General features: G+C 33.8%; 1 protein-coding gene across 2 annotated transcripts in view; it reads left to right on the forward strand.

Moving 5' to 3' along the window:
* Positions 1 to 17,317, forward strand: part of LOC136042036 (chymotrypsinogen A-like) — a 100,501-nt gene continuing 83,184 nt past the window's right edge. The window contains exon 1 of one of the 2 annotated variants that reach the window (XM_065726893.1): positions 1 to 116. In XM_065726893.1, coding sequence (XP_065582965.1) covers positions 49 to 116 — 68 coding nt within the window. In that variant the 5' untranslated portion in view covers positions 1 to 48. The remainder of the gene's footprint in view (positions 117 to 17,317) is intronic. The other variant, XM_065726895.1, reaches the window with a different exon arrangement.

The raw sequence follows: 17,317 nt of genomic DNA on the forward strand, positions 1-17,317 counted from the left end.
TTGCATGTAACATGATTAGTTTCTCATTGGACGAATGAGGATATTGTAATGATTAGTTTTAGGTACCACTTTATAATATGTTTCGTCATATCTGTCAACTCTGTATCACCGAAATCGTAAGTCTATTAATAGCACATTGTTCTAGGCTAAGTGTGCAATATTTTCAAAGAAAGAATCATGAAGCAAGAATATATATATATATATATATATATATATATATATATATATATATATATATATATATATATATATATATATATATATATATATATATATATATATATATATATATACCAGCTGTTGGGGTGGCGCTTCGCGCCACCCCAACACCTAGTTGGTGGGGGCGCTTCGCGCCCCCCCCAAGCCCCCCCGCGCGCGTAAGTCGTTACGCGCCATAATAGTTACGCGCCATTGTAGTTGTGTCCCTATGTTATATAAACTTGCGAATATACAACATTCTTTGCTGTCCCATTGTCTTTGCATATAAATAGATTGTCAGGTTATCCCCCTGTTTCCCCCGGTGTCCCCGTTGTAGTTGTGTCCCTGTGTCCCGGTCGTCATTTATATTCCCTGTGTCCCGGGTCCCGGTCATCATTTGTATCCCGGTGTCCCGGTCTGTATATACATTCGTTTTTTAGTTTTGTTTTTCTCCTTTATTTTTTTCCTTTTTTTTCTTTTTTAGCTTATTTAGATTTTTAGATTTTTTAGTTTTTTTTATTAGTTTTTAGTTTTTATTTCTTTTTAGTTTTTTTGTCCCGGTCGTCATTTATATCCCCCTGTTTCCCCCGGTGTCCCCGTTGTAGTTGTGTCCCTGTGTCCCGGTCGTTATTTATTTTTTAGTTTTTTACCTTTTTTTAGTTTTTTTAGTTTTTTAGCTTTTTTATTTTTTTTATTAGTTTTTAGTTTTTTTGTAGTTTTTGCCTTTTTTTTAGTTTTTTTAGTTTTTTAGCTTTTTTATTAGTTTTTAGTTTTTTTTGTAGTTTTTGCCTTTTTTTAGTTTTTTTAGTTTTTTAGCTTTTTTATTTTTTTTATTAGTTTTTAGTTTTTTTTGTAGTTTTTGCCTTTTTTTAGTTTTTTCAGTTTTGACGTCACCTGATCCAGTTTTTTCAGGTGACGTCACCTGATCCACGATCCACAGATCCACAGACAACTTATTTTTATATATATAGATAGTTTTTTTTTTTTTTACTTATGTCCTGGTCGTCATTTATACTCCCTGTGTCCCGGTGCTTTGTTGATTGCTAATCGAACATTCCTTTTGTCCTGGTCGCTTTCTCTTTGAGTGTCGTCATTTATTAGTTTTTTCCTTTTTTTTTTTTTGTTTTTTATTGGTTTTTACCTTTATTTTAGCTTATTTTTCAGTTTTTTCCTTTTTTTTAGTTTTTTTTTATTTTTTATTTTTTTTATTTTTTTACCTTTTTTTAGTTTTTTTAGTTTTTTTAGTTTTTTAGCTTTTTTACTTTTTTTATTAGTTTTTAGTTTTTTTTTGTAGTTTTTGCCTTTTTTTAGTTTTTTTAGTTTTTTTTTTAGTTTTTTATTGGTTTTTACCTTTATAGTTTTTTTAGTTTTTTAGCTTTTTTATTTTTTTTATTAGTTTTTAGTTTTTTTTTGTAGTTTTTGCCTTTTTTTAGTTTTTTCAGTTTTGACGTCACCTAATCCAGTTTTTTCAGGTGACGTCACCTGACACATCCATCCACACATCCATCCACACATCCACAGACAGACAACTTATTTTTATATATATAGATATCTATCTATCTATATATATAAAAATAAGTTGTCTGTCTGTGGATGTGTGGATGGATGTGTGGATGGATGTGTCAGGTGACGTCACCTGAAAAAACTGGATTAGGTGACGTCAAAACTGAAAAAACTAAAAAAAGGCAAAAACTACAAAAAAAAACTAAAAACTAATAAAAAAAATAAAAAAGCTAAAAAACTAAAAAAACTATAAAGGTAAAAACCAATAAAAAACTAAAAAAAAAACTGAAAAAACTAAAAAAAGGCAAAAACTACAAAAAAAAACTAAAAACTAATAAAAAAAGTAAAAAAGCTAAAAAACTAAAAAAACTAAAAAAACTAAAAAAAGGTAAAAAACTAAAAAAAATAAAAAATAAAAAAAAACTAAAAAAAAGGAAAAAACTGAAAAATAAGCTAAAATAAAGGTAAAAACCAATAAAAAACTAAAAAAAAAAAGGAAAAAACTAATAAATGACGACACTCAAAGAGAAAGCGACCAGGACAAAAAACTAAAAAAAAAGGCAAAAACTACAAAAAAACTAAAAACTAATAAAAAAAATAAAAAAGCTAAAAAACTAAAAAAACTAAAAAAAGGTAAAAAACTAAAAAAACTAAAAACTAAAAAAAAACTAAAAAAGGTAAAAACTAAAAGAACTAAAAAAGAAAAAAATAAATGACGACACTCAAAGAGAAAGCGACCAGGACAAAAGGAATGTTCGATTAGCAATCAACAAAGCACCGGGACACAGGGAGTATAAATGACGACCAGGACACAAGTAAAAAAAAAAATTAACAAAACTAAAAAGAAGGTAAAAACTACAAAAAAACTAAAAAGAAAAAAAAACTAAAAACTAATAAAAAAACTAAAAAATCTAAAAATCTAAATAAACTAAAAAAGAAAAAAAAAGGAAAAAAATAAAGGAGAAAAACAAAACTAAAAAACGAATGTATATACAGACCGGTACACCGGGATACAAATGACGACCGGGACACAGGGAATATAAATAACGACCGGGACACAGGGACACAACTACAACGGGGACACCGGGGGAAACAGGGGGATATAAATGACGACCGGGACAAAAAAACTAAAAAGAAATAAAAACTAAAAACTAATAAAAAAAACTAAAAAATCTAAAAATCTAAATAAGCTAAAAAAGAAAAAAAAAGGAAAAAAATAAAGGAGAAAAACAAAACTAAAAAACGAATGTATATACAGACCGGGACACCGGGATACAAATGATGACCGGGACGCGGGACACAGGGAATATAAATGACGACCGGGACACAGGGACACAACTACAACGGGGACACCGGGGGAAACAGGGGGATAACCTGACAATCTATTTATATGCAAAGACAATGGGACAGCAAAGAATGTTGTATATTCGCAAGTTTTACGTAGTTAAAACCATATATATATATATATATATATCTATATTCACAGGTGGGACATAGGGACACAACTACAATGGCGCGTAACTATTATGGCGCGTAACGACTTACGCGCGCGGGGGGGCTTGGGGGGGGCGCGAAGCGCCCCCACCAACTAGGTGTTGGGGTGGCGCGAAGCGCCACCCCAACAGCTAGTATATATATATATATATATATATATATATATATATATATATATACATATATATATATAAGTTAGATATTTATCAAAGACAAAGAATCATACAATAAATATGATTTACCTAAAGCTACAATCAAATCCCTGATGGTTTCGTGTTTCAAATGCCAGATTCGCCCCATTTTTTGTAAGCCTCAATCAAAGTTACATCCATAAGGGTTATAACTTTCAAATGTCGGATTCTCATTTGCTTTTCTTTTCCTTCTTGTGTTTTTCTCTTGTATTTTTACAGTTTTTGTTTTAAGAGAGGCGACCCCTCGAGGCTGTCGTGAGCCTGCCTACTATCTTCAAACGAGTAATTATTGTTTATTTATACAAAAATGTTTATGTATTTTTTTTTTCGAGAACGGCTCCAGATTACTTATTTCTTTTAAAATTAGCACCCAGGCATTTTTTGGCCTGAGGTCAAAGTATGAGAAAATTTATTTAGAGCCTTGCTTTTGGAGAAAAAAACACCATGTGCATAACGTCATATTTATATACATTTGAAGAGCATAAATTACGTCAGTGGTATCGATTTATTATCTATGGATCATGCAAAATTACTTAAGATGACAACTGCTCTGCAGAAAATTACACTTGAATAAGTTTTATGACACGTTCAAAACTACTCAAAATGACAAAAGACTCTGAACAACTAAAGAAAAAAAACATGGAACAGGAAACAGCAACAAACCCCATTGAGTTGACAACAAATACGTGACTTAAAACAAACGATTAAAACGATAATTATGCTATTGCGGAGTTTAGATATTCCAAAAAACTACGATTGAATAAGAAATGTTTTATTTTAGCGTCTGTAAAGGATAAGTAGGAAGAAGGTATTGAATCTGTGAAAGAATTTCTTAATTCAAATGATATTGCTGATTTGCCACCCTTTTACTTGAAACTAAAGAATAAAACGATGATTTTGCCAATGCGTATTTTAGACATTTCAGTGGGTAAGTTGCAATTTACCCGCTATAAATTAGCATAAAATATGTTATTAAGATACAAGCGAAAGTGAGAATCACGACAGCTAAAACAGAAGACCTAGAATTAACGACAGCGGGAATCACTTTAAATTTCATACAAAGATTCGGTACAGTGATGTGTGATTAGAAGCTGAAAAAATATTTTTTCGTATGTATAATGTCAAGCAAAATTATTTAATATGATAAAAGAATCCAAACAGCTAAAGCAAAAATCACGAAAAAAATACTTTAGTTAATTATGAATGAAAGTGATATTGAAATCTATGGTTAGAAGAGAACAGTGAAAATCACAAGGAATCCCAGGAGAGTACAAATCTTATAAATATATGACTCAGTCAAGGATTAACAGGAATAAGGACTTGTTATGCTGTATGGAAGGAAGCATTGACAACTGCCAACAAAACATCTTATTGTTGAAATTATATGTACTTTTTTTGAATTAACTAAATGAGCAATAATTGTGCATACATATGTTTATACATTATATGTCGAAATAGATGGGATAGTGTTTTCTTAAAACTGACCTATTGAAATTTCTGGCCACAAGAACGATCTAAATAGGTGACAAATTTAAGGTAGAATTCATATTCTTCTCACGGAGGTTGTATCTAATATATGTTGACACCGTAACATCAAGAAGAAGTTCACATTGTCTGCGGCTAGAAGACAAGTGACAATGATAGTCAATGTATACAAGACTGCCGTGCTGGGGACAGGCGGTGAAGCCGTCAGTCTCGCTGTATATAGGCTACATAAATATATATATCTATATATATAAAAATAAGTTGTCTGTCCGTTACGCCAGATTATATCTTCTATATATATGAAAGAAAACAAACTAGAATGTAAAAACTGGAAATTGCATTAATATTTCGAAATATTTTGACAATAGATTAAAGTAATTCGAAAAAAGAAAACTGGTAAAAAACTAAAAAAAACTAATAAGAAAAAACTAAAAAAAAAAATTAAAAATAAAAAAATTAAAAAAAGAAAAAACCTAAAAAAAACGTAAAAAAATAAAAAAGATAAAAAAATAAAAACTAAAAAAGCTAAAAAACTAAAAAAAAAGAAAAAACTAAAAAAAACTGGGAATTGCACAAATATTTCAATATATTTTGACAATAGATTAATATAATTCGAAAACCTTAAAACAGATACCCCAAAATTTGAGGTTTAATATAAATTGTTGGAGCTTTAGCATGCTTGGCATGTAAAGATTTTTCCAAGTGTCAATGTTAGAATGAACATTGACAAATTGAAGAAAACAAATCAATAAACAGAAGAAACTAAAAAAAAGAAAAAACTAAAAAAAAAAAAAACTAAAGAAGAAACTGTATCTATATATATAAAAATCTATATATATAAAAATAAGTTGTCTGTCTTTTATGTCTGTTACACTATGTCTGTTACGCCAGATTATATCTTATCTATCTATATATATATAAATAAGTTGTCTGTCTGTCAGGTGACGTCATGTTTCTGTGTCGACTGACGTCATGAAGTTAGTTGTCGTCATTTTTGCTATGACGGTGACGTCATTAACGGTATTTAAGACATTTGTTCACGGAAAAATGTTTAATTGTAAAATGACTGAAGAACCTACAATGGCAACAGCCGAGGAAGCTGCTCAAAGAGTTTATGCCAAAAAACTTGCTGCTGATAGAGAAAGTAAGAAAAGAAAGCGTTCCGAGGAATCACAAGAACAGCAAGAAAACAGGCTTGCAGCTGATAGAGAAAGTAAGAAAAGAAAGTGTGCCGGGGAATCACAAGAACAGCAAGAAAACAGGCTTGCGGCTAAAGAACGCAAAACCGCGCAGTTAGATGAAAATCCACCTGGACAGCGAGAGTCAAAACATATCAAAACTGAAAATGATAGCGATGATGATTGGGTTTGGGATTTTGACTTGGATAAGGTCATCAATGCCTACCAGATTTAAGTTAAAAAAACAAAGGTTCGTCGATATGTACTCCATAGTGACGCTGAAAAATAAAGAAGAAAAAGAAAACTGAAAAAAGGTAAAAAACTAAAAAAAAACTAAAAAGAAAAAACACTCAAAGAGAAATTACAGACCGGGACACAAATGACGACCGAGACAGAGGGAATATAAGTGACGACCGGGAACCTCAAAGAGAAATTACAGACTGGGACACCCGGACACAAATCGCGACCGGGACACAGGGAATATAAATGACGACCGGGACACAGGGACACAACTACAACGGGGACGCCGGGGGCACAGGCGGGATATATAAATGACGACCGGGACACAGGGAAAACAAATCAATAAAAAGAAGAAACTTAAAAAAGAAAAACTAAAAAAGAAAAAACTAAGAAAAGAAAAAACTAAAAAAGAAAAAAACTGAAATGAAACTGTATCTATATATCTATGTAAATGACGACCGGGACACTCAAAGAGAAATTAAAGACTGGGATACCGGGACACAAATGACGACCGGGACACAGGGAACTTAAATGACGACCTGGACACAGGGACACAACTACAAGGGGACGCCGGGGGCACAGGGGGATATATAAATGACGACGGGAAACAGGGAATGTTCGATTAGCAATCACCATCAACAAAGCTCAAGGGCAATCGTTAGAAAATGCGGTATAGATATGAATACGGATTGCTTTCCCATGGACAATTATTATGTTGCATGTTCAAGAGCTGGTAAACCTGACAATCTATTTATATGGACAGATAATAGGACAGCAAAGAATGTTGTATATTCGCAAGTTTTACGTAGTTAAATATATATATATATATATATATATATATCTATATATATAAAAATAAGTTGTCTGTGTGTGGATCTGTGGATCAGGTGACGTCATGTTTGTCCGCATATGACGTCTGAATTATTTCACACTAATACAAAAGAAGAAAAAAACTAAAAAAGGTAAAAACTACAAAAAAAACTAAAAAGAAAAAAAAACTAAAAAAGCTAAAAAACTAAAAAAAACTAAAAAAAGGTAAAAATCTAATAACTAAAAAAAACTGAAAAAAATAAAAAAAGGCAAAAACTACAAAAAAAATAAAAACTAATAAAAAAACTAAAAAAGCTAAAAAACTAAAAAAACTAAAAAAAACTAAAAAAAGGTAAAAAACTAAAAAAAAACTAAAAACTAAAAAAGAAAAAAACTAAAAAAAAGGAAAAAACTGAAAAATAAAAGAGAAAAAGAAAACTAAAAAAATATGAATAAATATATATAAAAATAAGTTGTTTGTGGGTTATGTCTGTCTGTCTGTCTGTCGAGTGACGTCGTGTTTGTCCGCATATGACGTCTGAATTATTTCACACTAATACAAAAGAAGAAAAAAAACTAAAAAAGGTAAAAACTACAAAAAAAACTAAAAAGAAAAAAAACTAAAAAAGCTAAAAAACTAAAAAAAACTAAAAAAAGGTAAAAAACTAAAAACTAAAAAAAACTGAAAAAACTAAAAAAAGGCAAAAACTAAAAAAAAACTAAAAACTAATAAAAAAACTAAAAAAGCTAAAAAACTAAAAAAACTAAAAAAACTAAAAAAAGGTAAAAAACAAAAAAAAACTAAAAACTAAAAAAGAAAAAACTAAAAAAAAAGGAAAAAACTGAAAAATAAGAGAAAAAGAAAACTAAAAAAATATTAATAAATATAAAAAAAAAATCTAAAAATCTAAATAAACTAAAAAAGAAAAAAAAGAAAAAAGGAAAAAAATAAAGGAGAAAAACAAAACTAAAAAACGAATGTATATACAGACCGGTACACCGGGATACAAATGACGACCGGGACACAGGGAATATAAATGACGACCGGGACACAGGGACACAACTACAATGGCGCGTAACTAATATGGCGCGTAACGACTTACGCGCGCGGGGGGGCTTGGGGGGGGCGCGAAGCGCCCCCACCAACTAGGTGTTGGGGTGGCGCGAAGCGCCACCCCAACAGCTAGTATATATATATATATATATATATATATATATATATATATATATATATATATATATATATATATATATATATATATATATATATATATATATATATATATATATATATATATATATATATATATATATATATATATATATATCTATATATATATAAAAATAAGTTGTCTGTGTGTCGAGTGACGTCATGTTTGTGTGTCGACTGACGTCATGTTTGTTGACAGACGAAATTACAGACCCGCGAACAGCTGTTGGCTAGCTGTTCGCGCCACCTCAACAGCTAGTATATATACATATATATATATATATATATATATATATATATATATATATATATATATATATATATATCTATATATATAAAAATAAGTTGTCTGTCTGTCTGTGGATCAGGTGACGTCATGTTTCTGTGTCGGCTGACGTCATGAAATTAGTTGTCGTCATTTTTGCTATGACGGTGACGTCATTAAAGATATTTAAGACATATATGTTCACGTAGAAATCTATTAATGTTTAAGTTTAAAATGACTGATGAACTTACAATGGCAAAAGCCGATGAAGATGCTCAAAGAGTCTATGCCAAAAAACTTGCTGCTGATAGAGAAAGTCAGAAAAGAAAGCGTGCCGAGGAATCAAAAGAACAGCAAGGAAACAGGCTTGAGGCTAAAGAACGCAAAACCGCGCAGTTAGATGAAGATCCACCTGGACAGCGAGAGTCAAAACATATCAAAACTGAAAATGATGGCGATGATGATTGGGTTTGGGATCTTGACTTGGATAAGGTCATCAATGCCTACCAGATTTTAGTTAGAAAAACAAAGGTTCGGCGATATGTATTTCATAGTAAAGCTGAAAAATAAAGAAGAAAAAGAAAACTGAAAAAATAAAAAATGTAAAAAACTAAAAAATACTAAAAAGAAAAAACACTCAAAGAGAAATTACAGACCGGGACACAAATGACGACCAGGACAGAGGGAATATAAATAACGACCGGGACACTCAAGGAGAAATTACAGACTGGGATACCGGGACACAAATGACGACCGGGACACAGGCAATATAAATGACGACCAGGACACAGGTATTTAAGAATATCGTTCAAAGACAAATTTTTAATTGTAAGAAGACCGTTGAAAGAGAAATTTCTAATTGTAAAATGACTGAAGAACCTACAATGGCAACACCCGAGGAAGCTGCTCAAAACGAATGTATTCACGCCGAAGTAGCTGAGTTGGTAAAGCGTTATGTTTCAGGTTCTAGGTCCGAGAGGCTCCAGGTTTGAACCTTGGCTTTAGCATTAATACAAAAGAAGAAAAAAACTAAAAAAGGTAAAAACTACAAAAAAACTAAAAAGAAAATATATATATATATTTATATATATAATCTTTTCCACAAAAATAATAATTTAGCGCTTCTGCCTAAAAACAGCAATCGAATTGATGCCTCCTGATACGCAACTATCAACAAAGTGGCAATCGTTGTGGTCGGTGATCAGTTCTTACCTCGAGATAATATTCTTTATAGGCGAAACAATCAGTTGACAAGAATTGCTTAAACTCATCGATGCTACGATGCCCTACAATATCCTGACGAATATAAATGACGCCCGGGACACTCAAATAGAAATCACAGACTGGGACACCGGGACACAAATGACGACGGGGACACAGGGAATATAAATGACGACCCGGACACAGGGACACAACTACAACGGGGACGCCGGGGGGCACAGGGGGATATATAAATGACGACGGCAACAAAGGGACAACAGCTAGTATATATATATATATATATATATATATATATATATATATATATATATATATATATATATATATATATATATATGTATATATATACTAGCTGTTGGGAGGGGGCGCTTCGCCCCCTCCCCCGCGCGTAAGTCGTTACGCGCCATATTAACAAGTTTCTCTCCAAATGAAAGTAAAAAGGAATATAAAATACTCAAAACAAACAGAAATTATTCTTTATATGCAGAAAAATGTTATCTCCCTTTTCCTGTGCTCTTTTGGCTAAAGTTTAACTGGTGCTGAACTAAAAGTATTTCGTAGTGAAAGAAAATGTTGCCAGTTTGCGGTATTTTATTAAACAATTGCCTTTCGAAATTTCAAAACACTTAAACTAAATATGTTAATGGGTAAAGAAAAGATGGACCAGCCCTTCCACAAGTTCTTTGGATCCAATAATTGTGCTAAAATTTCTGTACGATTTTTATTTCAAAATGCTATAGTATTCTCTCCTTTCTAGGGCAATGTAAAATTTGTCATTTGAAATCAATCAGTTGCATAGGTTTCAGTTATTTCTTTAAGCATCTCTTGTAAACCTAAAATAATCTGGACCAAATCATCCGGAAGATAAAGTGAGTTCATTGATATAATAGGCTTAAGCCCTGTCTATGGCTTTTTTAGGCAAAGTCGGCCTAGCAAAAACAACTTTTTATACACTGAAAAACAGACATTTCAGAAAAAAAACACTTCAAATGCGCCTGATTTGTCCTTTTAAGCCATACTGTACCAATGGAGACTGGAGCTGCCTGAAAATGTAAAGAAGCACGGGCGAGTTTGCCTCAAAAAACCATAATGAAGACCCGGCCTGACCTCTTTCCGACAATAGATTTGTGTGTTGTTCTATATAAAATGAGCAATTCTTCACACTTATACCACCCTACTCTGGAAACTACACGAGTCAAGCTGCTTTCGAAGACACGATTTCGCGTATTTTAAACTTTGTAACTACAATGTCAGCTTTGAAATTGTAATAATACAAAACATTTGGTCGCAATGGTCCACGGAGTTTAAAAAGGCACAGGGAGGAACATGGTTGTTATTCTATCACTTCCTGTTGTTAAAATGGCACTAGAAGTTGCTATTTCCGTTAGAATGAAATCCTCTACGTAATTTAATGACTATCTCGGAATTTCAATTACGCTGAAAATTTCCCCTTGACAACTCCCCCGGAACATCTCCACATACAGAATTAATTAGGCAAAGAGAAATAAGACAAATAAAAAGACTTTTGTAAAGCGAGACTTAATCGAGTGGAGGTGAGCTTGCCCCAATATAGCATGGCTTGAGGTTTGCGAGGGTGCAATTGCATTGGCCTTGTTTGAGGGAAAATTTGAAATATTCATTAGAATGACACTGGAGGATGGATCACTTGGGTCACATTACGAACGCGAATTCTGTTAATTCCTCCTCAGTCTAAAATTCCCCGTGGGAAGTTTACACCCGGAAATGTTTCTACACACGAAAAATTAACCCCATGGAAACTCACCCTAAACGCAAAATACCCTTCCCCCGAAAAATGTCTGTATACTTCCCAATAACAAATACCATACCTATACGATGGGCAGATTCTATAGGCAAAACTTAAAGACATATCCCCAAGGGCTGGATGGGGGACATGTTATCTCCAAAGGGATAATTTTGGGACTTTTGAATTATACTGATTAAAATTTTGATCGGACGCCTTTGGGAAAAAGGGGGCGTGGGAGGGAGGCTAGTCTCCCTCCAATCTTTCGGGTCGCTGAAAAAGGCCATTAAAATCTTTAATTTTTGTTCAAATGAACCCTCTCCTGATGTTCTAGGACCACTGGTTCGATGCGATCCCCCCTATGAAAAAAAACATCCGTGATCTTTCTTCTGACAAAAATACAAAATTCCCCATTTCTCCAAATGGGAGATTCAAACCTCTACAGTACAGTTCTCTGACATGCTCATTTTGATGGTGTGATTTTCATTAAGCCTCTTTGACTTTTAGAGAATGTTTCTCCCCTTTTTCAAAAACCTGGCAAATTTTCTCAGGTTTGTAAACCTTTTATAGTTAACACTAAACTAAATGAACCTTTTATATTGGGAATCGGCATAATAAGTCAATTCTTTTGTTGCTTCTATTGAGATCAGAATTCCGTTTTTAGAGTTTTGGTTACCATTGAGCCGTATCGCTCCTTACTGACAATTTGTTACCACGAGCTGTTTGGAAACATTAGAACGAAAGTCAATTCCGCTTAATTTTTTATGTTCCAGATTTATTATGATGCTATGGACATCCCTTATTTAACGTTTTTGCTGAGACTGCTGATCACCCTGATTGGGATGAGTTTAGTGGGCATTAAAAAGTCTATTCCCTCCATCGTTAAGCCTAGTACGCTGGGCTAATGGTGGCCCACAGGTGTAGTATTATGAACTGGAGCCAGGCTATGTTGTTTTCTCCCTTTTTAGGCCTTGCTTTTTAGAGTGAAGGTGTCAATTTGAACAGGCATCCCTCAACAGAGAGGGGAGCCACCCAGAATTATGAATCTCATCTGTCACTCTATGCAGTGTCATCTTCTTTCAGTTTATCCAATCTCGGCAGGGTGCTAGAAAAAACCTTGCCTCATGGCTACACACTGGACAGGATGGTCAGTGGCAGGGTGGTGACTGAAATAGGCACTGGTAGGCTCCTATTTGTGTACTGGTGTTAACCAGGCCTGCTACTCTTAGGCACACCTGGGGGAGGTTGTCACCACAGCCACATTTTGTATATTAGGAATCATCGTAAAAAGAAGATTCTTCTGATATTCTTATAAAAAGAAAATCTGTGTTTATTATGATTATATTAGGTCGAATTTCAGTTACTATAGACATTTGCCGTTTTTTCTTTACATCGTTACCATGAACCGTTATATAAGCCCTTCTCCGTTGTTGAAAAGGGTTTACGCGGTTAATTTTTTGGATTTGACAAGAAAAAAATAAGTTCTCTGTACATTGTTCCAAAAGAAACTCGAAGTTTTTTAAAATCACCGACTGTACAGCCTCTAGTCAGGTCTAGTCCCACCCCCGAAATATTCACTCCTTGGAAATTTCTCCTTCCCCAATTTTCCCCTTATAAAATTTCAGATGTTTATTAGAAGGGAAATTGAAAATTCTACTAACCTGTTTAAGTCGAGGGCAATACTATACCGTTGCCTATAGTAAAGAGCCATAAGGGTTCAATGTATTAACATCTTTTCCCCAGAGGTACTTCATATGGAAGGGGTGATCGCATAAAATTCGGAGGGTGCTCATTCCATTACAAGTTAAAAGTGATTGATGGGCAACACGCCCCCCATAACGTTTTTTCCCCAAACGTATCTGATCAACATTTTGAGATAGCCATTTGTTCCAAATAATCAAGAAATCCAATATCCATACTTCCAAGTTTGAAAACTCCCTTCCAGCCCCCAGGGCAAGAATCATAAGCTCTGCCACTTGTCCATTATGAGGTTTTTATGGGAAGTGTGGTCGTTAAAACTTTGGAGGGGTCTCGTTCAATTGGAAACTGGAAGTTCCAGTGTCCTTTTTAAAATTTAGCCTACTTTTCAACCAGTTGATACTGAATGAGTTGTTACCGACTACAGTGTTCTATAAATGTTTTGTTGGTCCAGTTCAATATTACTCCTTGCTTTCAGTGGTTCGGTTGTTCTTTTTTTTCTATTAAATTTCTAATCGTTTTTCAAATCATGCCTAGGCTTAACCAAGGTGTGATGTGGGCAACCAGCAAAATAAACCCACGATTTCTTGCTGTTAAAGTGTATATAACAACAATTGTAAATTGGTTGGTAGCTTCCCTCTTTTTCAGTTTTCTGTTTGAGAATTCAGATATGGGATTGAAAATGAAATTTTGGACAAGATTTGAATATTTAGTCAAAATTTTCTATAGACAGTAGTTTTGTTAAGAAGTCCTTAATAATAACTTTACTAAAGAAATTTGGGTGGACGGAGACGGGTATTATTGTTCATGTGGATGGAAGTTCTACGTGACTTGGTATTTTACGTGGCTGAAGTCCACCTGACTCCCACAATAGTTTTATCGGATGTTGTATACGCATGTTTAAATACATTTAAATATTTCATAAAGGAAAAGAGGCAAACTACCATTTAAATCTCGGTGAAAACAAAGCCACTGATAGCACTTGTCACCCCTCACCCCCCACAAATTTCCTGGCAAGGCCCATGATGCCCTGACTCGTCTTTTCCCTTTTGTGCCGGCAGGCATGTCAATCTAATATTTATGTTACCGTGGATGTTCGAAATCAAACAGTTCGTGGTAACGAACTGTAGTAAGGAGCGACCCGGCTCAATAGTAAACAAAACTTTTTTAGACTCACCCCCAATTAAATATATAATTTCATCAAGATCAGTTATACAAATCAAAAGTTACGAGCCTGAGGAAATTTGCCCCATTTTAGAAAATAGGCAAAAGTCATACAATCTTAACGAAAATCACACCATCAGATTCAGTGTATCAGAAAACCTTATTGTAGAATTCTCATACTCCTATCTACAAAAATGTGGAATTTCGCATTTTTTGCCAGAAGACAGATCACGGATGCGTGTTAATTTGTTTTTTTGTTTGTTCTTTTGTTGTTGTTTTTTTGTTTTTTTCCCCAGGGGTGATCGTATCGACTGATTGGTCCTAGAATGTCGCGAGAGAACTTATTCTAACGGAAATTAAAAGTTCTAGTGCCCTTTTTAAGTAACCAAAAAATTGGACGGCTAATAACTATGTCTTTAGGGAGGACTTACTCCCCCGCAGTCCCCGTGGGAGGGGCTGCAAGTTACAAACTTTTACCTGTGTTTACATGTAGTAATGGTTACTGGGAATTGTACAGACATTTTCAGGGGGATTTTTTTGGTTTAGGGGGGAGAGTTGAGGGGGAGGGGGTTAGATGGGAAGATATTTCCATGCAGGAACTTCTTATGATAGAAGAAAATTTCAATGAACGGGGCGCAGGATTTTCTAGCATTATTTGAGAAAACAATAAAAAAATAAATATGAAAAGTTTTTTCTACTGAAAGTAAGGAGCAGCGTTAAAACTTAAAACGAACAAAAAATATTACGCATATGAGGGTTTACCTCCTCGTTATACCTCTATCTTTACACTAAAGTATTTTTAGTAATTTCAACTGTTTATTCTAAGGCCTTTGGGATTCAGAGGTCATTCTTAAGGAATTGGGACAAAATTTAAGCTGTAGTGTAAAGAGCAAGGTATTGACGAGGGTAGAACTTCCTCATATACGCAATAAAAGCATACGAATATAGAAATTCGTTACATAAGTTAATTCGTAAGTTACGTATATTTTTTACCAATGAAAATGTTTGCAAAAAATTAAAAGTTCTAGTTGCCTCTTCCCTCTCTCCTTTTTTTTCTCAAAATCTTCCGATTAATTGCAATTAATTAATATGCAAATTTCGTTTTAATTATTTATGTACGGAGAGCCAAAATCAAAACTTGCATTAATTCAAAAACGTCCAGAAATTAAATAAAAAAAACAAGTTTTTTTAAATGAAAGGAAGGAGCAACATTAAAACTTAAAACGAACAGAAATTACTCCGTATATGAAAGGGGCTTTTCCTCCTCAACGCCCCGCTCTTTACGCTAAAGTTTCTTACTGTTTTAAAAGGTAGAGTTAAGAGAAAGAGTCAAACTTTAGCGTAAAGAGCGGGGCGTCGAGGAGGAAAAGCCCCTTTCATATACGGAGTAATTTCTGTTCGTTTTAAGTTTTAATGTTGCTCCTTACTTTCATTTAAAAAAATAGTTTTTTTTTATATTTAATCTAGTTAATGTCGGCTTTCACTGGTGAATGTCCAACAATCGTTTTTCTCTGCTTGGATTCAGCTTTTGAATCCAAAAGCTGACTCAGCTTTTGCGACTCAGCTTTTTCAGTCTTATGCATGCTATGATAGTATAAGTTAAAAGTTAGGTTAGATTATGTTTCTTTAGGTTAGGTTACGTTAAATTTGGTTCTAAATATCAGAAATGGGTTAAAAACGTAACCTAAGCTACTATAACCCAACCTAACCTAACCTAATCTGTCATCATCAAACCGTGCATTTAATTGAAAAATTTAACTGGCAAAGTTGACTAAACCTATTTCTGACATCCACCGGTGAATTTTGACATCCACCTATTTCAGGACATTCACGGTAACAATAATACTAAATAGAAAAAAGATTGTACCAAAGAGAGTGATACTATTACCCCCAGTACCAATGCAATTCCGAACATTTGCAGATGAGAGCTATAAACCTCTGGAGTATGGTTATCTGATTGTTTTGTAATTAGGGAGGAAGGCAGATACCTCAAAGAGTGTATTTTGATGCCAAAACATCCCAACTCTCATTGAGCCTTCCGTAAAATATAGGATTAGTTAAAAGGGAGAGTTGGGGTGAGAGGAGAAATAGAAATTGATGTATAGTCCCCAGGACTTTATCCAGGAGTTTTGTTTTGGGGGGTTAATTTTTGCCAAAAATCTTTGGAAACCACATCAAAAATGTGTTTCCATGCTTTTTATTACGTTTTGAAAGTCAAACAAACATTTAGTAGGGGCTTTAAAACCCCCCTAAGTCCACCCCTGAATCAGACGTCCATGGTCTTTCTTTGGTAAAAAACACACATTTCCAAACATTTGTAGACGAAAGCTTTAAACCTCTATACTAAGGTTCTCTGACTTTTTTGTTGTTAGGGAGGGGGGCAGATGCCTCAAAGGGTACACTACAATGCCAAAACATCCTAAGTCCTATTGAACCTTTACTTAAGTGCAGAATCAGTTCCAAGGAAGGGGTAGGGAGTTATAGATAGAAATTGGTATTAAATCCCTCTTGATTACTGGGAATACTGCTTGCCTGCACTGTTATTATGAAAGTAAAGAGTAACATTAACCCCTAAATGAAATGAATTTATTCCGTATACGAGAGGGCTGCCCCTTTCCTCATCCCCACTTCTACCTCAAGGCCATACAAACTTTGGAGGACGCTCATTTAGCTAGAAATTGAGAGCTAAGGTCCTGTTTTTACAAGTTGAAAGTGATTGAAAATCAACCAGCCCCTGTCCTAAAACTATTAGTTATTTTATACTTTCTCTTTTGCTGCTAAATTTTGCGTGTGGAGAAATTTTCAAGGGGGAATTTTCTGTGGAGGAGAATTATCTAGAGAGAGGGATTTTCCACGGGGGTATACCGGATCCCCCGCAATCAAACGAAATAAAACAGT

Source organism: Artemia franciscana, unplaced genomic scaffold, assembly GCF_032884065.1.
Source record: "Artemia franciscana unplaced genomic scaffold, ASM3288406v1 PGA_scaffold_58, whole genome shotgun sequence".
Classification (NCBI taxonomy): domain Eukaryota; kingdom Metazoa; phylum Arthropoda; class Branchiopoda; order Anostraca; family Artemiidae; genus Artemia; species Artemia franciscana.